The 23,451-nt window shown below is 53.2% G+C and overlaps 1 protein-coding gene across 8 annotated transcripts in view; it reads right to left on the reverse strand.

Moving 5' to 3' along the window:
- The window catches only part of ABCC3 (ATP binding cassette subfamily C member 3), a 46,660-nt gene that overhangs the window by 17,475 nt on the left and 5,734 nt on the right, over positions 1-23,451 (reverse strand). For all 8 annotated transcript variants that reach the window (XR_008425102.2, XR_006652998.3, XM_053910798.2 and 5 more), the window contains 16 exons: positions 15,393-15,569; positions 14,902-15,027; positions 14,544-14,681; positions 13,628-13,753; positions 13,342-13,403; positions 12,547-12,678; positions 11,165-11,356; positions 7,993-8,170; positions 7,733-7,894; positions 7,121-7,213; positions 5,740-5,943; positions 5,489-5,635; positions 4,982-5,069; positions 4,544-4,610; positions 4,192-4,318; positions 3,940-4,116 (listed from right to left, as the gene is read on the reverse strand). Coding sequence is in view for 6 of the 8 variants with exons in the window: in XM_053910798.2 (XP_053766773.1) it covers positions 3,940-4,116; positions 4,192-4,318; positions 4,544-4,610; positions 4,982-5,069; positions 5,489-5,635; positions 5,740-5,943; positions 7,121-7,213; positions 7,733-7,894; positions 7,993-8,170; positions 11,165-11,356; positions 12,547-12,678; positions 13,342-13,403; positions 13,628-13,753; positions 14,544-14,681; positions 14,902-15,027; positions 15,393-15,569 (2,196 nt within the window). In the remaining 2 variants the exon portion in view is untranslated. The remainder of the gene's footprint in view (positions 1-3,939; positions 4,117-4,191; positions 4,319-4,543; positions 4,611-4,981; positions 5,070-5,488; positions 5,636-5,739; positions 5,944-7,120; positions 7,214-7,732; positions 7,895-7,992; positions 8,171-11,164; positions 11,357-12,546; positions 12,679-13,341; positions 13,404-13,627; positions 13,754-14,543; positions 14,682-14,901; positions 15,028-15,392; positions 15,570-23,451) is intronic.

Consider the following 23,451-nt stretch of genomic DNA (forward strand, 5'->3'; position numbering starts at 1 on the left):
GGAGAATCAGGTGTAGAGACTGAGGCGTGTGAGCATGCCAGCATTCAACCAGCCAATCTTCCTTGAGTGCCTACTATGTGCTGGGCACTTAACTGGGTTTGTGTGTTTGAGGTCAGCATGGGTCCAAGAGAGAGGGGAAGGAGAAGTTGTATCATAGATGGGAAGGTCTTCCCTGGGTTCCTATAACCTTGGAGTCCTACTCTTCCCATTCCCTCTGCTCAGGCTTAGGCCCTCATCATTTCCCCAAACCACCACGAGAGCCTCCTCACTGGGGCCTGTGTCTTTGGGACCCCCCAACACTATAGCCAGAGCAGCTCTATAGCTGCCCCTGCTTAGCATTGACAAATTGAACATCAAGATAAATAATGATGGTACAGGATTACAACCCACTGGATCCAATAAGAATCCATGAGCCCAGGAAGGGGAAGGAGGAGAAAGCTCTTTCTTAGAGTAAAATGCCAACTAATAGCTATAGAATGAGTGGAGGTAGAAAATTACCACTTGGCAAACATCATAGTAAACACTGACTCAGGCAAGAATCATAAATGAAAGTCGTGAAATAAAACGATCAATGGAAGATACCACCTCAATCAAGTGGTCAAAGTTCACATTGTTAATAAGGCACAAAGTGACCTCACCCGCCTCCAAAGAGAGTGCACCAAGAAGGACACGACATTACTTCATTGGTATTTCCCCCCAAAAACATAATCTGAATCTAACTCTGTTCAAAATGAGAGACATTCTACAGAGTACTTTTCAAAAGCATCGAGGTCCTAAAAGACAGAGATTGAGGAATTATTCAGATTGGTAGAGAATAAAGGGATATGATAAGTAAATGCAACTCAGGATCCTGGATTAGATCCTAGCCCAGGAAAGAAAATAGCTAAAAAAAGACATTACTGAAACAAATGATGACATTTGAGTACAGACTGTGACTGAGATAGTAATATTGTACCAACATTAAATTTCTTGATTTTGACAATTCATCTATGGTTATGTAAGAGAATGTCATTGTTTTGAGGGAATATACACTGAAATCTTTAGTATTAAAAAGTGCTAAAATCCTAGAAGAGAGCATAGAGGAAAAGTTGCATGACCCTGGATTTGGCAATGACTTTCCGGCTATGACACTAGAGGCACAGACAACAAAAGTAAAAATAGATCAATTGGATGACATGAAATTTAAAACTTCTGTGCATCAAAGGGAACAACAGAGTGAAAAGGCAACCTACAGAATGGGAGAGAATATTTGCAACTCATATATCGGATAAGGGGTTAAAGCCCAGTACAATAGGTCCTCACTTCCTACTGTAAGTCATTGTGACTTAAGCTAAATGATGTATAATGAAACCAATTGATATAATTGATATAAATAAGAGTTAAGTTCCGCCCTGGCTGGTGTGGTTCAGTGGATTGAGTGCCGGCCTGTGAACCAAAGGTTCAATTCACAGTCAGGGCACGTGCGTGGGTTGCTGGCCAAGTATGGACCCCAGTAGGGGGTGTGTGAGAGGCAACCACACATTGATGTTTCTCTCCCTCTTTCTCCCTCCTTGCCCCTCTGTCTTTAAAAAAAAAAAAAGTTCCTACAGCATGTCACCATGTTATAATGCGATGACACTGCATGAAATGACATTATTTGAGGACCTGCTGTATACATAAAGAGCTCCTACAACTCAACAACAAAAACACCAAACCCAATCACAAAATGGGCGGAGGACTCAATGGACCTTTATCCAAAGAAGATACATACACGTGGACAATGAGCACAGGAAGAGATGCTCGACCTCACTGACCACTAGAGAAATGCAAATCCAAACCTCAATGAGATACCACCTCACACTCATCAGAATGGCTGCCATCAAAAACACAAACACTGTCTCACTCCCCAAAAAACCCCACAAGTGCTGGTCGGGGTGTGTAGAAGTTGGAATCCATGTGCACTGCTGGCGGGAATGCAAAATGGCGCAGCCATTCCAGAAAACAGGATGGCAGTTCCTCAGCAAATACAAAACAAAAAGCAAAAACCCAGCATTACCATATTATCAGCAATTCCACTTCCGGGTGTACACCCAAAAGAACTGAAGGCAGGGTCTTAAAGAGGTATTTGCACACCCATCTTCACAGCTGTGTTATTCACAATAGCTCAAAGGTGGAAGCAACCCAAGTGTCCATTGACAAGGGGATAAACAAAACGTGGTATGCACACACATACTAGAACATTATTTAACCTTAAAAAGGAGAGAACTGTTGGCTCATGCTATGACATGCATGAACCTTGAGGATATTATGTTAAGTGAAATAAGCCAGTCACCAAAACGATACTACGATATATGATTTCATTTATATGACGTGCCTGGAGGAGTCAAATGCATAGAGACAGGAAGTAGAGAGGTGGTTGCCAAGAGCTGGGGAAAGAGGGGGATGGGGAGCTACTGTTTAAGGGGCACACAGTTTGTTCTGCAAGATGAGAGGAGTTATGGAGGGTTGTACAACAATGCGAATGTGTTCAACACTACTGACCTGCACGCTTAAAAATGGTGACAACGGTAAATTCTGTTATGCTCATGTTGCAACAATTAAAAATAAATAAGTAAACTAAAAAATAAAAACTTTCACTGATATCTCATGGTTTTTAGGGTAAATGCCAAAACCTTAACCAAGGTCTTCCAGGCTCTGCCCTGCCCTGTACCCTCCCGCCCCTTCCTAACTAGTCTACACACCTTCCTCAGCTCACACCTTCAAAGGCCTTCCATACCTCTTGGTAAAGCCAGCCCTCCCAGTGGCCTGCGGGGCAGTATGGGAAATGGCTGCCTGGACACCTCGCTGACCTCACCTCTTCCCTTTACCCCCGCTCACTGCACCCCAGCCATACTGGCCTCCTTGCGGGTCCTTAAATGCCCTAATCATACTTCTGCCTCAGGGGCTTTGCACTCATTGCTCTCTCTGCTCTAGGGCCTTTGTCCCAGGCAAGGCTCCATGTCCCCAGAAGTGACCCACTCCCTCCTTTCCAATCTTCAGTGAGGCTTTCCCAAGGCACCCTAACAATACAGCCCCACACATAGTCCTATATCCCTTCTCTGTTCCATTCTTTCTCCCTTAGCATTTCTCTCATACATTACGTATTTATTTATCTTGCTTATCATCCCCCCCCACTAGAATGTAAGCTATCTGAAGGCAGAGATTCTAAAGATTTTATTTATGTATTATTTTTAGAGGAGAGGAAGGGAGGGAGAAGGGGAGAGAAACACTGATGTGAAAGAGAAACATCAATTGGTTGCCTCTCCTAAGCACCCTGACCAGGGACCAAACCCACAACCCAGGCGTGTGCCCTGCCCGGAAATCGACCGGGGACCTTTCCCTTTGTGGAATGATGCTCAACCGACTGAGCCAGGCTGGTCAGGGCATTTTCTTTTTAAGATTTTATTTATTATTTTCAGAGACAGGAAAAGGGAGGGAGAAGGAGGGGGAGAGAAAAAGGCAGAGATTGTAAGACTCATGTACTCACTACTGTATAGTATTGTCTGTTTATTTATGTATTATTTTTAGAGGAGAGGAAGGGAGGGAGAAGGGGAAACACTGGTGTGTAATGAAATCTGAGGAATGAATGAATGGGTGAGTGATGAGCCCTTCTTCCTCAGCTGTTAAGATGCAGCTCCAAAGTGACAATTTTCTGTATGTAGACTTCCCCCCCACTGCCCTCCCTGTCCCTGCACAGGCCTTCAGCCTGGCCTGCAGAAATTTTTCACAGATTGGCTCACAGATTGGCTCCCCCACCCTCATCAACAGATCCATTTCCCCAGTGCCTAGCACAGAGCTGGGCATGGTATTACATGAATGTGTGAATGAATGAATGAGTGCATATATGGACCCAGGCTGGGTTAAGGTGGGCAGCTGTATGTGCTGACTCCCCAGAGGATGGGAGGGGAGGGGACCATGTACCTTCTCTCCAATCTCTGTCTTGTCCCCGCCAGGCAGCACCTCCAGGTCGGCTAGCAGTGCACAGGCCTCCAGGGCCCGTTGGTAGCGACTGGGGTCCAGGGTTCTGCCAAACAGCACATTTTCCTGAAGAGTGCAGTTCTGGATCCAGGCCTGCTGGGGCACATAGGCCACGGAGCCCTGGCCACAGGAGAACCCCAGAGTTACCTTGGGGTTCGCCAAGCTTCCCTTCCCAGGAGTCCCTACCCTTCTCACCTTCACATACACCTTGCCTTCCAGCTTCTCCATCTCTCCCAGAAGGGCAGACAGCAGGGAGGACTTTCCACAGCCCACGGGCCCTACCACGACCACCAGTGCCCCCTTTGGCACCTGGATGTCTAAGCTGGGAGACCAGGAGCCCAGTCAAAAAAAAAGATCAGGTTTTTGATTTCCACCCTTCCCCCTGGGGACCCAAGCCCTTTTTCCTCCCAGACACCACCCTAGCAATTGAGGCTCTTCCTGCTTTCCGGGCCAAAAACTTGGGAGTAAAGGTTAGGGGCAGGTTTTGCTATTGATCTGAACTTCAGCCCACTTTAGGCAGCTAAGAAGGCACAGGAGAAACTGGTACCTGTGCAGGGTTGGGGGCAGGTCCTGGGCCCAGGTGAAGGTGCCATTTTCTATGATGACTGCATGGCCTGGAAGGGTCGAGTTATACAGAGTCAGGGGGGCCAGGATCCCTGGGGGAAGTTGGGAGGGAGAGGGGTAGGTAGCCCTAGGGAAGGGGTCAAGGGGAGAAGGCAGGGAAGCTTGGGGCACAAGGAAAAGGGGCAGGAAGTGTTGGGACAAGGGCATGGGGAGCCCTAGGGAAGGAAGGAGAGTGGGGGAAGCTTGCAGAGGGATGAAGGAGAAGAGAGCAGAGAGCCAAAGAGGACAAAGGCAGGCATAGAATTAAAGATATGAAAGAGGAACAAGAAAAGGGGTCACAAGAGGAAAGTTAAAAGCTTGGAACAAAGATTTTCTGGAGCAGGGGCTGCTGCAAGAGCAGCCCAGGTAGCAGTGTCTGGACCTGGGGTGATGGTCTTTCTTTCTACACACTGGGAGTCAAGTTCATCTTGGCTCAGGAAACGCTGGATCCGTTTCAGGGACACGCTGGTCTGCAGGAGGGTGTGAGTCAGCCCTGGGAGCCATGCATTCTCTAACCCCCCCCACTCCCAAGTCTTACACTTGAGGGCCCCCAACTTCCTGGGTATGGCCAAGCCCCCTGAAGGCCCAGACACTGGTTTGGGGGCCCCTTGTAGGACTAAGTCTCCATTGGCTCCCACTGCCAAAGACAGAGTCCAGGTGGGTAAGAGGAGGTTGTCTCCAGAACTCAGGCTTTCACGGACGCCACCTGACCTCCTCTGACCCCAGATGACCCCTGATTCTAGTGACTTCATTCAACTTTGAACAATTCTTCTTCATGCCAGACAGCCCTCTCCTGATTCAGGTAACTCTCCTTGATTATCTCCTGACCCTAAGTGACCCCAACAACCTGCTCTCCTCCAGCAGAGCCCGCAGCCCCATCTGCGGTTACCTGAATCAGACCGCTGATTAAATTGGGCAGTGAGTTGAGGGGGTTCCTTAAGATATTGAACAGGGACACAGACACAAAGGCCTTCTCAGCATCCAGCACGTTGTTTGGGTCCACGGACACATACACCCCGAGTGTGATGAGCGTCACCTGGGTAGCGGTGGGAGTGAATGTCAGGGTGGAGTATGCTGGGCCCAGAGGCCTAGGCTGCCCAGGTGGGAGGTGGGAGGCCAGCCCCGGCAGGAGAGCCTCACCAGGAAGGGGGTGCAGCTCCAGGAAAAGATGGATATGACGAGGAGGTAGGCAGCCCGGCGCAGCAGCCGGAGCTCACTCTGCCGGATGCCCTCCACCTGCTGCAAGAGGCTGGGCTCCCAGGCATACAGCTTCAGCACCTTGATGCCACCCAGTATCTCACTCATCAGCTTGATGCGCGAGTCCTTGAACTTCATTTGTTTCGCCTGCAGAGAGAGTGGTAGTGGCACGCTCCACTCCCCTCCACAGACCCCCACCCTCGGGGGCTCATACCTCCCATGCACAGGCACACGCTGCAGCCAGTGGCTGCTCACCCCTCCTCCCTGCCGGGCCTGTGCTGCACCTCAGCCTGGAAGGCCCAGCTCAGCCTCCCCTTGCCTCCCAGCAAAATCCAGTTCCAACCTCAGTACCAGCATCATCATCCCTCCCAGGCAGCATCCTCTGCCCCCTGCCCTGGGTCTCTAAAACACAGTCTACTTCCCTTTTGTCCCCAGAGTGATCCTGTGCCTGGATACCGCCCCAATTAGACTGCCAGCCTGCTGACCCTAATCCAGGACACAACACGCCAAATAAATCTATTCATTTAGATTTACGCCTACTGTGTGCCGGGCCACATGCTAGGCGTGGGGCAGATAGCCGTGACCAACTCAAACAAGGCTCTGGTCATCGCGAAGCTGACAGCTGGTGGGTAGGCAGGTAGGAAGCGAACGATTATTTAAATAAGCACTTAATAAATTAGCGTGTGTATCCTGAGGGAAACCATAGGATTCTGTGAGAGTCTACGAAATCAGAGTTTATGTTGGGAGGTGGAACAAGGGAAGGAGTTCGGCAGGTAAGGAAGGGAACAGCATTCCAGGGAACAGTGTGGATGGTGGCCCAGAGGTATGCAGAGCTCAGTGCTTTGCAGAAAAGTAAGAAGGCCAGACTGGCTGAAATTTGGCCATACCACAGGGGGTGAGGGCTTGCAAGGTGAGCAGGGGCCTAGCGTGTGGACCTAGGGACTTTGTCACTCATTCTGTATGCAATGGGAAGCTACTGAAGACTTCAAAAAATGTTTGCAAAAAAAGGACTGGGTGACTGGCTATTCACACTCAGCACAGTGTGGCAGAAGAAACTTAGTAGACAGAAGATGCAGGTTCAAGTTCCAGGTCTGCCTGATTCTGGACTGCCATAATCTCTCTGGGCATTGGTTCCTCAGATGCAAAATAAGAATGTTTCTAAAACACTCTCAGCGTTGTTTTGAGGATAGAGTGAGCTAGCGTTTGTGAAAGTGGCTTGTAGCCACCCATTGTTAGTATACAAAAGAACCGAGGGGCCCCAGGGCAGTGAATGCCCTTCCCCAGGCACCAGGCCAGGAGCTTCAGGCAGAAGCAGTGCACCCACCTGGAAAGCAAGCATCTTCGTGGCCACAACTGCATTGAGTGGGATCTGCAAAACCAGGAAAGCGACTCCTGCCAGAACGGAGGGACCCAGGTTCTAAGGAGGCACAGGTGGTTGGAAAGGACATATTAAACCAGTGTGTATGGAGATGGAACCCCACAGACAGAGGCTTATCGATCTGAAACATGGAGATGGACAGGAAGCAATCGATTATGATCAGCCAGATAGGCAGCGAAAAGTAAACGTAGAGAAAGCCAAAATGACCAAAACACCTGCAGAAACCGTCAGCCACCCAATAATGACGACAAACAGGCAGGGGTGGAGGGGTGTCCAGATACACAGGAGGGCAAATACAGACAGACAATGACGGGCAGTCACACACCCCCTGCCTCTTAGTCCCTCTTTCCTTCCCTGGGACCTGTGCAAAGGGTAGTCACCCAGGCCGGGAAGACTCGGCTGCAGACGCCAGCATCAGCACCCCTGCAGTCCTGACCCCCACCCCAGCATCTAGGGAAGCACTTGGGTCCATGATGCCGCACCTCTGCTGACCAGTAGTAACCCTCTCTTGCCCTTCCTCAGCAAGGTCAAGGTCAGAGGAAGGGGCCAGAGAGTCACCTGCCAGAGGAAGTAGATGGCCAGGATGATCTGCAGTGGTCCCGACCACAGCAGGTTGAGGAAGGGGGTAAGGTCCATGAAGTGCTGGGCATCCGATGACATGAGATTGACAATTTCCCCCACGGTGGACTCACGTCTGACTGAATTGCTGATGACCAGAGCCTACAGGTAGACAGCAGGTGATGAACTGAGCCAGTGACGTTCTCCATAGCTCCCCAGGGCCAGCCTCCCCGGCCCCCCAGAGCCCTGCTCCAGCTGACCTTCCTGTAGATGGCACCTATGATCCCCGTACGAAGCCTCAACCCCATCACAAAGATGTAACGGTTGGCCTGGTGCAAGAAGAGTGTCTGCATCACGGAGCACAGGAACATCAGCCCTGCCATCAGGAAGCCCCACCAGTTGGGGGCCGTGGGGTTTGAAATAAATCTGATCAGGACGCTGCAAGGGCAGGAGAGAGGCATGAAGGTTGAGGGAGGGGGGCTCTCCAGGCTGCTCCCTCTACTACTCCCCTCCCCTTTCACCCTCAGCCTCCACTCTGCCCCCTCCTCTGAAACCTCTCGGGTGGCAGCTGCTAACCCTCCTCCCCACCTCTGCCCCACCCAGGGGGACCCAGCCCAGTGTTGCCTCAAGACCACGACCCTCCCTCCTCGCTCCCTTCTGCCTTCTCCTCCGTTTCTATCTACCACGGCTCCCACGACACCTCCCATCTAGCACTCTCACCCCAGCCTCATCTGCCTGCCTTTCTTGCCTGCTTAGACCACAGGGCAGTAAGTACCACTACATGTTTCTTGATTAGAATTTCCTGTGCCTTCTCCTGGGCTGCTGAGGGCTCAGCGTACTGCATGACCACACAGGCTCTTGCCCCTCAAATCCATCCTCTCCAACATCAGCCGGCACCAGTGCTAGCTGGTGACCTGCCCCAGGGCCCTACCTCACTCCTCTTCCACCACCCTCTTTACTTCTCTTACCTTCTGCGCGGTCCCACTCTCCGCCCCCTCAGCGGCTACCTACTAAGTCCTCCCATTTAACTCACCTGTTACCAACTTCCCACCAACCACAAACTTTCCCTCTAACACTTGCCTTCTTCCCTCTCTGCTGCCTCAGAAGAGGTGTCCCTCCAGCGCTCCCAGTCTGACCCTGCTCCCCTGAGCTCTGGATCCCATCCACCTCCTCAGGAACATGCTCCATCATCACCCCCCTTTCTCCTGATCTCCAATAGCTTCATTTCTGCTGGCAGCTCTGTACCGTTTCCTTTGACATGACCAATTCTCTTCCACGTTGGGACACACCTCCCCTTGACCATGTGGATCTACCTCTACAGTCAGAGCCAGGCCTCTCCTTCTGAGGGTTGAATGTGTCTCCCTTGAATATACGAAAAGCATACATTCAAGTCCTAACCCCTGGTACCTGTGAACGTGATGTTATTTGGAAAGAAGGTCTGTACAGACATAATCAATCAAGTTAGGATGAGATCACTAGGGTGGGCCCTAATCCAATGGCTGGTGTCCTTATAAGAGGAGAGAGAGAGATTTGCACAGCAACACAGATACGCTCATGAAAAGGCCATGAGAAGGAGGAGGCAGAGATAGGAGTGTTGCGTCTACAGACTCAGGAATGCCAAGGAGTGCCAGCAACCACCAGAAGCTAGGGGGCAAGGGACAGATTCTCACTCAGAACTTCTAGAAGGAACCGACCCCACCGACACCTTGGCCTTCAGAGCTGGGAGAGAATAAACTGCTGTTGTTTTAAGCCACCCAGTTTATGGTAATTTCTTGCAGCAGCCACGGGAAATGAATGCATCTTTCTATACAGAATTTCTAGACCTCCATGGCTCCTGCCTCCCCTGTACACCCCCTGCTCTCAGGGCCTTCCCTTCTGCCCCAGTCTCTGTTCTTGGCAAAGTCGCGAACAAACTCCATGTGGCCTTCCTCAGGCTCCATTTTACTGGCCATCTTGCAAGCGCTCTGCTCCTCCATCTCTGGCCCCTCCCTGCCAGGCTTCTGCTTACCCCTTACCTGCCAGAATTCCCCAGGGCTCTGCCTGGGGCCTCTACATGGCAAAGCTTAGCCACAGATATGAGACCCTGGGCTTCCACCGATGGCTCTGAAATGTGACCTTCAGCTGGCTGGCAGACTCACCTTAGGGGACCCAGCTGAACTACAGGACCACGTGGCCACGATTCAACTCACCACCTTGCCTGGTACCCAGCCCCCTCCTCCCACTGAGTTCATCATCTCAGCAAAAGATCCATCATCCTCCAGTCACCCTTGACCCCTCCCTCTCCTGGCACACCCCTCATCTCCAGAGTAGCTTCTGAATCCTATCTCACTCCCGACCTGGGCTCTCATCTGCCCTGGTCAGCCCACTTTTATCTGGCCACCTACTCTATGATCCCTTGAACTACTGGCAGGGGATTCTTCCAAAATACAAATCAGCTGCACCTCCCTGGCTGCAAATCTTTTAAGGATTTCCTTCACTCTCCCCCTCTCCCTTGTCTTTCTGCCCTTCCCTCTGATCCTGCTTCCCTCCAGCATCCTGTCAGAAACACGATCACTTGCATCCTGCTGTCTCAGGCCTTTGTGACTCTGCCTCAGCTGCACCTTTCCCTCCTTCCTCCCTTGGTTAACCAACCCCTGCTTGTGCTTCCAAATTTTATACCCCCCCTGGCTGGCAAACGTACTCTGCTCTTTCCCAAGCTGGCTTCTGTACCCCTCCTGGGGTTGTCCGGATACCTGAATGCACCTCGCCCCGCACAGCACCCTAATGGACTCACCGTTGGTTTCCCCCCCAAGACATTAAGACCATAGCTCTCTGGCCCCCTGGGGCTCAATAGTCATTGAATAAGTGAATGCATGAACAGAGGGGCAAGGAGCTGGTGGCTCAGCTGCTAGGCAGTGCTCTTTCCACCCTCTCAATTGAGAACTGTTTGAGTCCAAGCCCCTCCTACGACAGGTGATAGAGCCTGTCTGTCATCTGGGAAGTGTTGTATTAGCTGGAGTTCAGAGCCCAGGACTCAAATCCATCTTTATCAGCTGTGTGCCCTTGGGCAAGTCACTTCACCTTTCTGAGTTGCTGCTTCCTCACTTGTTTTTATTTATTTTTTTTAGTTTAGTTTTTCTGCTTCCTTGTTTGTAAAATGGGAGTAGGGACACTTCTCTGTGGGATTTAAAGGGAGAATGTTTGTTTAATGCATCCACCAGGGAGCCTGGCACATAGTATGGTAAAGATAAGTTGGATGTGAATGGGGAAACTGAGGTGCAGAGGCATTGCCACTGCCAAAGGGCACACAGAAAGTGGAGAGAGTCCCTTCAGTTCCTGGTCTGGGGCTCTTTTCACTATATGTCATCCCTTCTTCTGGACTCAGTCCTCAGGGACAGCCAGCCACTGCCCCTGCCCGGGGTAGAGCTGCAGCAAGAGGGAGAGTGCGAAGACCTGAGCAGCTGGGGACTGACGAAGGACAGCAGGTCCTGGGCCAGCATGAAGCATGTGCTGATGAGGAAGCCAGGGCCGAAGGTGACCAGCAGAGCCTTCAGGAAGGAGGGCTCTCGGGGCCTGGACCGGCCCCCCAGCAGCTCCTCATCCTCACTGGAGACTGTCTTCCCAGGTGCCACTGCGACCCTGTGTCTGGTTGGGGAGGAAGGAGCAGTGGGTATTAGGCCCCATGAAGCCAAGTGCCTGGGATAGGTGGGGAGGAGAGGGGCGCTGCTTTCTGGGCTCTCGGGACTGGGGGCTGGGACGGGGGGAGGGGGGGGGCGGGGGGGGGAGGGCCGCGGGGACGCACATGACTTTCCAGGTAAATTCCGCAAGAGATTCTGTCCTCAGGTGCCAGAGGGCATATAAGTGGTGTCTAACTGCCATCTGAGGACTGTAACCCAGCAACACCCCGCCTCTGGCTTGCCCCAGCCTCCCCAGGGAGGGTGCGGTGAGGGAAGGGGCACATGGGCAGGGAAGGCTAGTGGCCTAGTCACTGGGGAGCTGTGCAGGGAGAGGGTAGAGGTGATGTGGAGGGCCAGTGAAGGGGTGCCCAGGCAGACTGGGGAGCCACAGGGCTTCCCTGAGGCTCCACGTTATGGAAGCGAAGACACTGCTGACCAAGCCCAAGTGCCAGGCTCCTCTGAAAGCCAGATGGTGTCAGGGGCTCCTGACTGAAAAAGCACTGGAGCCCTGGGCCCGGGGTTGTGGGGAGGCTCAGCCCCAGGGTCAGAGGTGGAGGAAAGGAGGACTCAGAGCCCCGTCTCTCGTGGCTGGCAGCGAGCCAGATATGGGGTCCTTGATGGGAAGCTGCCTGTGGGAAGGCCCCTGGGCTGGAGGGTTGTCTTCTCCAGCCTTCAGACAGGGCGAGGCAGGACTAGAGGCCCTGCTCCTCCTGAGGGGAGTCCCTGGAGTCTACCTCCACGTTGGGCAAGGTGGTGCAGGGTAAGAGCAGGGGAGCCAGACAACTGGGTGTGGGTTCCAGCTGTGCCACCACCAACCAGGGGACTTCGGGTGCACCATTAAACCTCTGTGTCCCCTTCTGCAACAAGGGGACAGCAAAATACACACCGTAGGGGGACTGGAGACCAAGTTCACTCTGTGCTCAGGGCCACGCCTCAGGTGGAATGAGTGCTGCAAAAGTGGCAGCCATCCTCCGGCCTCAGGACTGCTGGAGAGAGCTGGCCTCACCCAGACCTGAGCCTCCCCACTATACCTGCTCTTCTCCCTACCCCCAGCCCTGCAACCCTCCCTGGTCAGCAGCCTCCCTTGCAGGAGACCTGGGTGCATGAAGGGGCTGGGTGTAGAGGCGTGGGCACTTGGCGGGGGGTGGGGGGGCTCACCGTGCTGCCTGCTTTTGCTGCTTCTTCCAGGCCTCGAGCAGCCTCTGCACCACCACCTCGGAGCAGTCCTCCTTGTTCAGGGACCAGAGGTCCTGCTCTTCCAGGGGACGCCGGTAGCCAAGAATGGCCAACCTGGGGCAGGCAGATGGTCCCAAATGGAGTCAGAGTTTAGCAGCCTGGAGCTGGGACCAGGGTCTGCAGAAAGAAGGGTCTCCCTAGGGTGCTATGGTCAAGGGAGGTGTCTCCTTTATTTGCCACAGTGAACAGGTTGGAGGCCACTGCCTCCTACCCCAAGTTCCCATCTCAGGCCCCTTCTCTCCCTCTTCCCCAGATGCCCTACTGACCCCAGGGCCCTGGTGTTGAAATTCATGCAGGCTGGGGCCCTCTTCAGTGCCTCACGGTTCCTGAGTTGTCACCCAGGTCAGAGACACAATTATCCTGCTCAAGCCTCTCTGACAGGTGGCCAAGAAGGTGACAGAAGAGTGTAGAACTAATTACGGTTTTCTTCTAGCCCCTGGGCCTCTGGGCCTCTCCTCGCCACCTGCTAGATGCAAGGCTGGTGTGTGGCCCAGGGTCAGGGCTGGGCCACGCCTGGCCCTTGTACTCAGCCTCCAACCTAAACAGTTCCCCCATCTTCTTCTGCCCCATGGCCGCTGAGGCGGGGGTTTGCAGTAGAGGGGCCAGCCAGGCCCAGCTCCTCAGGTCCCCAAACTGCCAGCCTGCTCCCCTTCTTCCCCTTACCTCTATCTCCTGGACCCCTCTCTCTGGCCCACGCTGGAGGAAGAGCCAACTCACTTTGTGAACCACCAGAAGGTCAGGCGGGAGAAGAAGCCAGCGTCAGCCTCTGGGCAGGGGTTCTAGAAGGTGAGAGTGGAAAGGGAGAAATCAGGAATGCCCACCCCCTCTCAAGGCAGAGTAGAGGGAGGAGGCCCTCTTGCCTTCCAGCTGCAAGCCCCAGGTGGCACGTTGTGGAGATGACCTGGGAATGGAAAGGACGACAAGGGACGGGGAATGCCGGTAAGGGCTAGCTGAGGGGCGGGCGCAGAACCTCCATTCCCACCGGCCTCCATGGAGAACTCACAGAGTCAACGTTCTTTGGGGAGAACAACGGTGGCTTCTCCCTGAAGCAGGACAGGATGAAGGCAAGGAGCACCAGGGCAAAGTAGATGTAGAAGGTGGTGAAGCGAAAGGGGTCCGAGATCTTGCCCTGCGGGGACAACGGGAAAGAGCATCAGAACCTCAGGCTCCTCTGAGAGAGGGGCGGGGTCATAAGGGGGCCACTGCTGAGTGGGGACTTGCCCTACATCAGGCACTGCACCAAGGGCTTGCCTTCATCGCCTTGTCTGACCCTCCTTGTCACCCCTACAAGGTAGGAAATCTCTGATGCCCAGTTTGCAACTAAGGAAATGAGGCTCCAAAAGACTAAGAAATTTGCCCGAGATCACACAGAATAAGTGGACTATTCCAAGCCTGTGCTCTCATGAGTATATCTGACTACCTTCCCTTAAGATGGAGAAATGGGGAGATGCTGGATTGACCCCCAGTGTTCCTTCCGCCCACCATCAGCCTCACCACAGATCAAGAGGAAGGCTAGGAACTGAGGAAGGTGAGATGAGGGGGGGAAACGAGATCACGGAAAGTCCAGGTAAGCCAGACCTACCCATGTGTGTCTGCAAACATATGCTCACTACACACCTTGGACAACCCTGTCAGACACTGCAGTTGGTGGTGGCTACAGAATGGTGCCCTGCATTCCCGTAAATATCCAACTATGGCCCCGCTCTCCAGAACTACACTGGTGCTTGGCCTCAGCACTCCCTCCACCCTGCCCCAGCCTGCTTCCCAGCAGAGACACAGCAAGGAGACAACAACACAAAAAGGACTGAACCTCAGGAGGGGCCGAGGGGAGGAGCCTGGGACCCAGCGGTGACCTCGAGCCCTGAGGTTACCCTCCACCCCGCACAGGGCTGGACTGGGCAGGTTCCCCTTCCCTTTACCTTTGCCACAGCTGAAAGGATCTTGGAGCGGAAGGGGATGACGGCACAGACCACACACAGGAGCCAGAAGATGATGAGGACCCCCGAGGACTGCACCCCCTGCAGCCGCTCATACTGGATCAGCAGGGCAGCCAGCAGCTGTGCAGGGAGGGCAAGGGAAACTGGGCCAGGGCACGCACATCTGAACTTGCTTCCATTCTTCCCCATCCCACAGGGCCAGGTGTTTGTGGGGTCACCCCCATCTTCTTCCCGTCACTGAGGTGTCCAGTCTTCTCCTCAGAGCCCATGGGACCCCCATCACCATCCCCCAACCCACAGGAGACCCTGCCCCACTCAGCTTCCTGGGTCCCACACTGACCATGGTGACCCCCACCACCAAGGGGGTGACAAAGAAGATGGGGGCAGGGGCCCAGCCGTGGTCCAGGCCATGCAGGGAGTAGAAGAGGTCAGCCCAGGAGACACACCACAGCAGGACACCCACGGCCTACAAACAAGGCGTGTGTTGGAATGTCCGTCCGCAGAGGAAGGGACGATTGCTTCCTGCTCCTGAAGCTACCAGACCTGCCTGGGCCTGGCCCTGAGAGCTGGGCTGGGCACTGGTGGGAAGCTTCTCAAGGGTGGGAGAACCTTGATGGAAAATTTGTTTGCACCTCCCCAACAAGGGAATATTTCAGTTGGCTGCAAACCCAGATGGCAAGCTGCCATGGCCCCAGGGCCAGGTGGTGAGGCTAAGGAACCTTGTCCAGCTGCTGAGGGTGGGGGAAGAGATTCATTAAGAAAAGCACACCCACCCTCCACCCCCACCTTTCAGTCCAAGCCCCACCCGAAGGTGAGCCCTGGGCCCCTGACCGTCTTGAGCCTGGAGAGTTGGGAGAGGACGATGTAGCCTCGGTGGCGGCGCCAAAGGTAGAACAGGTAGAAGGGCAGGGTGGCCCACAGGTAGATGCAGGGGGTCCAGGCCAACAGGGAGTTCTGGAAGCACGGAGTGAGGTCTGGGTTGTCTGTGTGCACGGATAGATTGGAGTCCTGGGGACAGACGGAACAATTCAGTGCTGCTGCCGCCTTCTGCAGAACTGGACTCTCCCTCAAGGGAAGTGGCTAGGCCGAAGAGACACTCCATGTGCCACGGGGTCAGAGGGCGAGTGGGCAAACAAGCAGGTGTGAGCTCTCTGCGGAGGTCATGGCTGTCCCCATTTCCCCATGTTCTCTCTCTCTCTCTCAACTGCAGTATAATTTAAGCACAATAAACCGCACCCATTTAAAGTGCACAATCCGATGGGCTGACAGTTGCTCACACCTGCAAAACCACCGCCGCGTAAAGGTGCGGACTATGTCCATCATCCCCCGAGCTCCCCGTGCCCTTCACAGCCCATCCCGCCTGGGCAGCCACTGGTCTGCTTTCTGTCGTTCTACATTTCTACTCTTTTTCTTTTTAAGTAATTTTTTATTTTATCAAAACATTATGTGCACGTAGGTGAAGAGGCCACTTTTTCTCTATGCCTCTTCCAAGAAGGGACAGAAAACTTCCCTGAGATTTCATGCCTCTGTTTGAAAACGGGGCAGGTCATCCCCCACCCCACCCACCTCACTGGAGGGTGTAAGCTCCAAGGCACAATGGGGTGTGGACAGAGCTTTGGAAGTCACCGAGCCTGGGGCGCCAGCCACCTCAGGCTGTGCGCAGCTGCCCTGGTCCTGCATCAAAAGCCTGTCGTCCTGGGGACCCAGTGAGTCCGAACAAGCCCCCCCCACCTTGTCTTTGACTATAACTCTACCTAAGAACTTTTTTGGAAGAGATGGGGGAATATATTCAAACACATATTTTACTAAGATTGTTTCCTCCAAGACCCGCAATCAACTAATCTTTCCTTTTTTGCAAAGAATTAGATGTTCTTTACAGAAAGCTCAGAAAATATAAACAATTAAAAAAAGACCACCCACGATCTCACCCACCTAGAGACACCTGTTTACAACGGTTAAACCCCTACCTTCTAATTAAAAATGTAAATAATTATCATTTTTATTTTTGTCGAAGTTATACATGTACATAATTCAAAAAGTCCAACTGTGAAAAACAAAATGGTACCCTGCCTCATCACTCCCCCGCCCTTAGTTCAGGGGTAAAATACGCTCACTTTTTTCTGGTATCTAATTCCATATTTTAAGCAATTTGTCTTTACTGCTATTTGATAATCACTATTTCCTTTTGCTTTGCAAGATGAGGCTGTACTTCTGTCATAGCCCACCCTCCAGAGCTTCCTCATCCTTGCAGTGCAGAAACATCACAGAACTTTTGTTAAATAAATCCTCAAAGTGTACACATTTGACCATGTGTATATTGTTGATTGCACAGTTCAGCACAACTGGTTCTACCTCTTTCAGGTGGTGTGACCTTGGGCAAGACGTTAAATCTTCACCTCTCTGGACCTTGGTTTGTTCACAGGTAACCTTGGGAGGAGAACATCTCCCACCTGGCCCCTAGAATGGTCCCTCACCTCTTCCCGAACAATTTCCATGGGGTTCTGGTCTCCCCTGTTCGTGCCCTAGGGGCCCTGATCCCTGTCCACACTCTCCGGGTCTTCCCCTTCTTCCTCCATCTCCCCTCCTATGTCGCTTTGCTGGTTTTCCCTCGGTATCAGAGTGCCCCGGGGCTCAGTCCTTTCAGCATCTCTGTCTTCTCATCTGCTCTCACCTCCCTGGCTGCCTCATCTAGTCCCATCTACATACTAATGACTCCCAAATTTATCGTTTCCACCCCCCTGCTCTCTAAATCCCCGACTCTACATTCAGTTGCCTACTGGACATCTCCGCCTGACACACCCTACCAGGGCTGCCCCGCCAGGGGCTGTGCGGTGTTCCTTCCCACCAGCCCACGACCTCTCTCACTGCCTCTCCAGCATCGCCCCAGCCAGGGACCTGCTTCTGAACACACAGGCCTATGCACTCGCTGTCTCTGCCTGGGACGCTCTTCCCCCAGACGTCCTGCAGTCTCTGTTTCTCAGTGAGGTCTGCCCTGACCAGCCCTGTTCAAGATTGCCGCCTACACCCCACCCCAGCACTCCCGGTACACTCTCCTTGCCCTTCTCTGTAGTACCTGTCACCTTCCCACATGTTATATTATTTACTAGTTTACTGTTTCCTCTCATTTTGTCCTACCGGCATTTAAGTCCCTTAAAGGAAAGAGTCTTTCTTTCATTTACTGATGTATCCTCGGTACCTAGAACAGTACCTAGCACATAGTAGGTGCTCAGCCAAAAAAAGCTCAAATAAGTTAAATATTTGTTGAATGAATGAATGAATGAATGAACAAAAGGATGATCTATACTCTCCCTCTAGACCTTCAGTGGCTCCCTACTACCTAGAAGACAAAGTCTCAGCTTGTGACTAGGGCATCTGCGGCCTTCCACTGACCCTGAATTATCTATTTGAGCTATTTAACTATCTACATGCTAGAATTCTCCCATTGTAAGAAAATAGTTCATGGAGACCTGCATACCCTGCCTTCCTTTCCTCAGCCTACCTTCACTCTTCAATCCCACCCGGGTCAGCCCTCTGCCCTCCCATGCCCTTGCTCTTGCCACAAGATGACCCCTCCCGAAATGCAGCCTGGTGCCCCTTGTCTCAGGCCCCCCTACCTGCAGAGGCTCCTGCTCCTCATGGAGCCCAGCCCAAGCGCCCCGAGGGCTTCTCTCCTCTCACCTCCCTTCCCACTGCTCGCTCCCCTACTGCCAAGGGCACTTCACTCCACCTCGGCTCTGAGACTCCCACTCCTACCCTTCGCCCAACCTGGTCCCTCTGTTTTCAACTTGTCAAAACCCTAGCAACTACAGGGGAGAGTGCTGGGTGCGGCTTAGCACCCACCTCTCTCACCCTGAGCATGCTTTCTCCTCTGAAGTCGGCATCTATCAAGACAGCCAGCACTTTGGAGCGTTAGTCTTCCACCTGACATTGCTTTGGTCAGGCAGTAGGCTGGGCATACCTGGAGCAGACCTGTCCCTTGCCTTTGGGGACCATGTAGTCCAGGGACACACTGCTTTGGGGCATTACTCAAGCCCCAGCAGGCACAGGTTATATATCTCGTATTCCAGAGCCCTGTATTCAGTAGTCGCTCAAGCAATGTGAGCTAAGGATCCACGAACTGGTGCTGAGCCCCCAGCATGCCAGCCCAGGGCTGGGGGGGCACTGGGTCACAGAGATAGACACCCCACAAGGCCTAGCCAGGTACTGTTGGGGGACAGGGGGCAGACACAGCTAATCCACCCTCGACCCATGTGTTTTTTTCCTTTTAAAAACATTTCCTAAACAAGCATAATACACTTACAGAAAAGTGCACACATCTTAAGTACACACCTCAGAGAATTTTCACACAGTGCACCTATCTGTGTGGCCAGCACCCAAGTCGAGAAACAGAATGTTACCGGCACTCAGAAGCCCTCTAGTGCCCCCTCCCAGCCACTACTCACCCCAGGGAAAACCACTCTGACTCCTAACCCCGTGGATCAATTCTGCACATTTGGGATCCTCCTAGAGAGATTGTAGAGGATGTGTCTTTCATATCTGGCTCCTTTCACTCAATACTGTGCTTGTGCATGTCATCCTTGGGGCTGAGTGTGAGTGGGGACACCCAGTGCTGTACAGGGTGGGCTAATGTGTGAATGGACCCGTGTTTGTATCCATTCTACTGTGGGTGGGCAGCCCCACCCTGCTCTCAGCTCAGCAAGCCCATTAATCCCACCCACTTAGTTACCATCCAGGACGCCATCCAAGGCTACGCCTAACTCAGACTGATACGGCTCCGAACTTGCAGGGTATGTCCCACCTCTCTGGGCCCAGCTGAGCCTCACCTCCTACAGGAAGCCTTTCAGTATGTAAGGCCTTGGCAGGCAGGTAAGTGACTATTACCAGAGAGTGATAAGGGCTCCTTCTGTTTCAGTGGCGCTTGATTACAGCACTTATGTGAACATTAACTAGCTGGCTGATTCAGAAGAACTTCCAGAAGTAGAGAGGAGGAACAGTATTAGGCCCAGCTTGCAAAAGAGAAAGCAGGCTTTACCTGCTCTGGCAACAGGTGCCAGGCCACCGGGCAGTAGGGATCTGGGATGGGCACCCAGGCCTTGCGATGCCAAACTGGGGTTTCTCCCCACGCCGTTTCCCCCATGTCTGTGAGCGCATCCTCTCTCCTACAGAAACATGAGCCTTTGAGAACAGACACCAGGCCCTACTCCGACTCCTCTTCTCTCCTGCTCCTCCCACACCCTCCAACCCCCAGCCCAGGGCCGCATATGCAGGAGGTGCCCAGAAATGGTCTGTGCATTGATTGACAAGGGAACCCTAGTTCAAGGGTATGATAGGGAATCCCTGAACGGGTGTGCAACTCAGGGGCACGGCTCTTTGAGGCAGGCGGGGAGTAGCCACAAGAAGAACCTAACCCCGACACAGAGGACCCTGTGTGGGTTGCCACTTTTGAACCATGGAACCATGAGAGAGTCCCTTTATCTCCCTGAACCTCATTCTCCATGTGTGAGTCACAATGGGAGTAAATGATGGCGTACTGGGTGGCTCCCCACAGGGGAACAAATGGATAGCAGAGTAGCTTCACTCAAACAGGCCAACGCTTGGGAAAGCAGGTGATGGAGCAAGAGGCTGTGGGAGCGTAGTTTCAGTTGCATAGACAAGCTGTACTGTGGCAACAATCAAGAGATGGGGGACCCTGCTGGTGTGGCTCAGTGGATTGAGTGCTGGCCTGAGAACTGAAAGGTGGCTGGTTCGATCCCCAGTCAGGGCACATGCCTGGGTTGTGGGCCAGGTCCCCAGTTGGGGGCATGCAAGAGCCAACTGATCAATGTTTCTCTTCCTTCTGTCTCCTCTCTAAAAATAAATAAATAAAATCTTTTTAAAAATGAAGAGATGGGGGTGTGAGGACTCAGGTGGCCGCTCTGACCCACTGGGAAGTCCAGCCTGGGCTTTTCCCCTTCACATAAGCATGTCTCAGCTGGGCAGAGCCCTCTGCAGAAGGCAGCGGGTACCCATCCATGCCTATGTCCCTAGACCACTTAACCTAGAGCTAGGACGCCAATGGGACATGACCTGCACAGCAAGTCCAGAATAGAATGCCTGCCCATCCCCTCCTCTCCTCTCCAGCTGGCTCGCCTTGATGGATGGTAACTCTCTCCTTCTCCCAGGCCAGAATCCTTGGAGTCATCCTTAATTCTTCTCTGTCTCTCACAAGCCACATCCAACCCTCCCTCAAATCCTGATCACTCTGCCCTCAAATGATCAGGCGGAGCTAGATGAGAGTGCTATATTCAACTGTTCTTATTTACAAAAAGGCAACTTAAGCTCGTTTTCCCTGAAGGATGCAGAATCCTACCACTTCTCTGTGCCCCATTCTCCCACCTGTATCTCTGACATAGCCCCTGCCCGGTCTTCCTGCCTCCACGCCTGCCACCTGCCCTGGCAGTCTTTCCTGGAGCAGCAGCAAGAGGCAGATCTTAATGAAATCTAAGCCAGACCATGCTACCTCGTTACTGCTCTGCTTCAAAGCTCATTCAGTGAAAGCCGAAGTCCCCACGTGGCCCTCAACACCCTCATCATCTGCCTCCCCCCACCTCTCTGACCTTATTCCCCCCCACTCTCTCACTCCACAGCTGTCCCACACACAGCTCCCACAGCAACAACAGCTTCCTGAATAATGTGATTAAACAGCTGGATGGATCCGGTAGTTCCGGTGCCCGCAATGGACCTCACGGCACGGGCCCCTTCAGGGGCACTAAGGCTGAAATCTCTCCAGACCCAAGCAAAGGCAGCTGGGAGTGAGGACCCTGGCTTGATCCCTTTGCCCCAGCTAGGCCACTGGCTCTGTCAGTGACCTCCCAGCCCCCGAGCCACCCCAGACTTGTTGACAGAAGAGTAATGACTTCCTCAATTCTGCAGGGTGGGGAGAAGGGGAGAAGGGATCATTTATTTCAGCATAAATAGAGGAGCAGAACAGGCAAGGACCAGCTCCGATCCCCATTCACACTCACTGACCCACCGGGACTGAAACAGCAGCCTTTGGAAGGGCCTGGGGTGGGGGGCGGGGGCAACGCCTGGCAGTGCTGGGACAGCGGAGAGCCCCTAGGCCCGGCTGGCCCAGCCGCTTCCCAAAGGGGCAGTGCCAGCCCACAGCTTCGGTTATTTGAGCGCCACTTTGTCCAGGATTTTCTTTTCTTTTTTTTTTTTTCTTCACCTGAGGATTGATTTTCAGAGAGAGAGGAAGGGAGAGAGAAACATCAACGTGAAAGAAACATTGATCGGTTGCTCCCATACACGCCCCGACTGGGGGATCAAACATGCAGCCTATGTATGTGCCCTGACCAGGGATCAAACCCCCAAACTTTTGGTGTGTGGGACGATGCTCCAACCAACTGAGCCACCTGGCCAGGGCCCAGGATTATCATTTAATGTTCACAACAGCTGAGACCCATGGCTGGAAAGTGACCGGCCCAGCCCATGTGGGCTGACGTGAGGACTCGAACCCGGGCAGTCCAGCTCCAGAGTCCCCACCCCAAACACAGAGTTCTACAGTCTTTTCTCTACACCCTATAGGGCTCCAGCAGGACATCCCACCTTGGGGATAGGACATATGTGTCCAGGTCACCAGAAACATGAAAAATCTCCTTTCAGCCTTGCAGCGCACCCCGCCCCCCTCCCACCCAGCACCTCCTTGCTTAGGCTCTTCTCACAGAGCTGAGGCAAAGGGGCTGCCATCCTGCCACACAGTAATGGACTGGCTGAGGTTCTGGGAACTGTTGGACTAAAAACTTGGATATCCAGTTAGGAGGAGAAATCCAATTGAGGAGTGAGCCCCAGTTAGTCCCCTCCCCCAGCACCAACCCCTGTGGAAATGAGTCTCAGGTCAAAGAGGGGGGAGGCCTAGCCACCTGGCAGTGGCTCACCCAAGTCTCAGCCCTTTTCAGGGATCTGACTCCACCTGTTGCCTCTGGCACAGTCCCAGCAGGGTAGGGTGGGTACAGCCCAGGCGCTCTGACCCTGCCTCCTGGGTGGGTAAGCCGGCAATCCCCACTGGGACCTCCCTCCATGGAGGCTGGCCTGGTGCTCTCTGTCTGGGAACCAGCAGATGGGCTTGGCAAAGTTCCCTCACTTCCTTCTGTAAGTGAGAGAGCAGCAGGGTGGGAAGAGCCAGCCTGGGATGACAGGGGCCAAATCCTCCGGCCAGAAGCCAGGAGCTCAGAAGTTAAAGGCATCCAGCACCAACTTCACCGTCCCCAGATGGGACGGAGGAAGGAGGTTCTAGGGGCCCTGGCCTGGCAGGAAAGACTGGTTCCTGACAGAGGAGCCTGGGTACCCACCCACCTGGCTACCTCAGGGGCCCTGCCACTGTCAATGTCCCACAGCTTCGGATGCCACCGTTTTTATGTGAGAGCCAATGGACATGGAAATGGATAGGAGACTCAAGAGCTGGTTGGAAAATTTTAGTTTAAGGTAAATAGTTATAAGCCTAGTAAGTAATGCATCTGTTAAAGCTTTTGGCTCAGAAAGGACAGATAAGGCCTATCCTGGCTCCTGGGAGAGACAGCGTACCTCCTGGGGCTCTGCTAAAGATTGCCGCCTGGGGACAAGTAGAGGCATCCAGGCCATAGGGTTTCAGGGAGCAACAGACAGCCACTTGCCCGTGGGAACAGCTAACGGCCCAGGGTGAGAATACTGCAGTTTTTAATCTAATTTTCCCTGAATTTCAAAACCCCTCACTACTTTGTTCCTGTTATAAAAACCGCTGGCTTGGAAAGAAAATTTAAGACGGGTCCATTGGGGAACAGGTGGCAAACACAAGGCCTGCGGGCCACCTTGTTTTATCCGGCCCGGCACCTTGTTTCTACCTGGCAGTAGCACCGAGCTCTCGCTTAACTGC

Source organism: Desmodus rotundus, chromosome 9, assembly GCF_022682495.2.
Source record: "Desmodus rotundus isolate HL8 chromosome 9, HLdesRot8A.1, whole genome shotgun sequence".
NCBI classification, from domain to species: domain Eukaryota; kingdom Metazoa; phylum Chordata; class Mammalia; order Chiroptera; family Phyllostomidae; genus Desmodus; species Desmodus rotundus.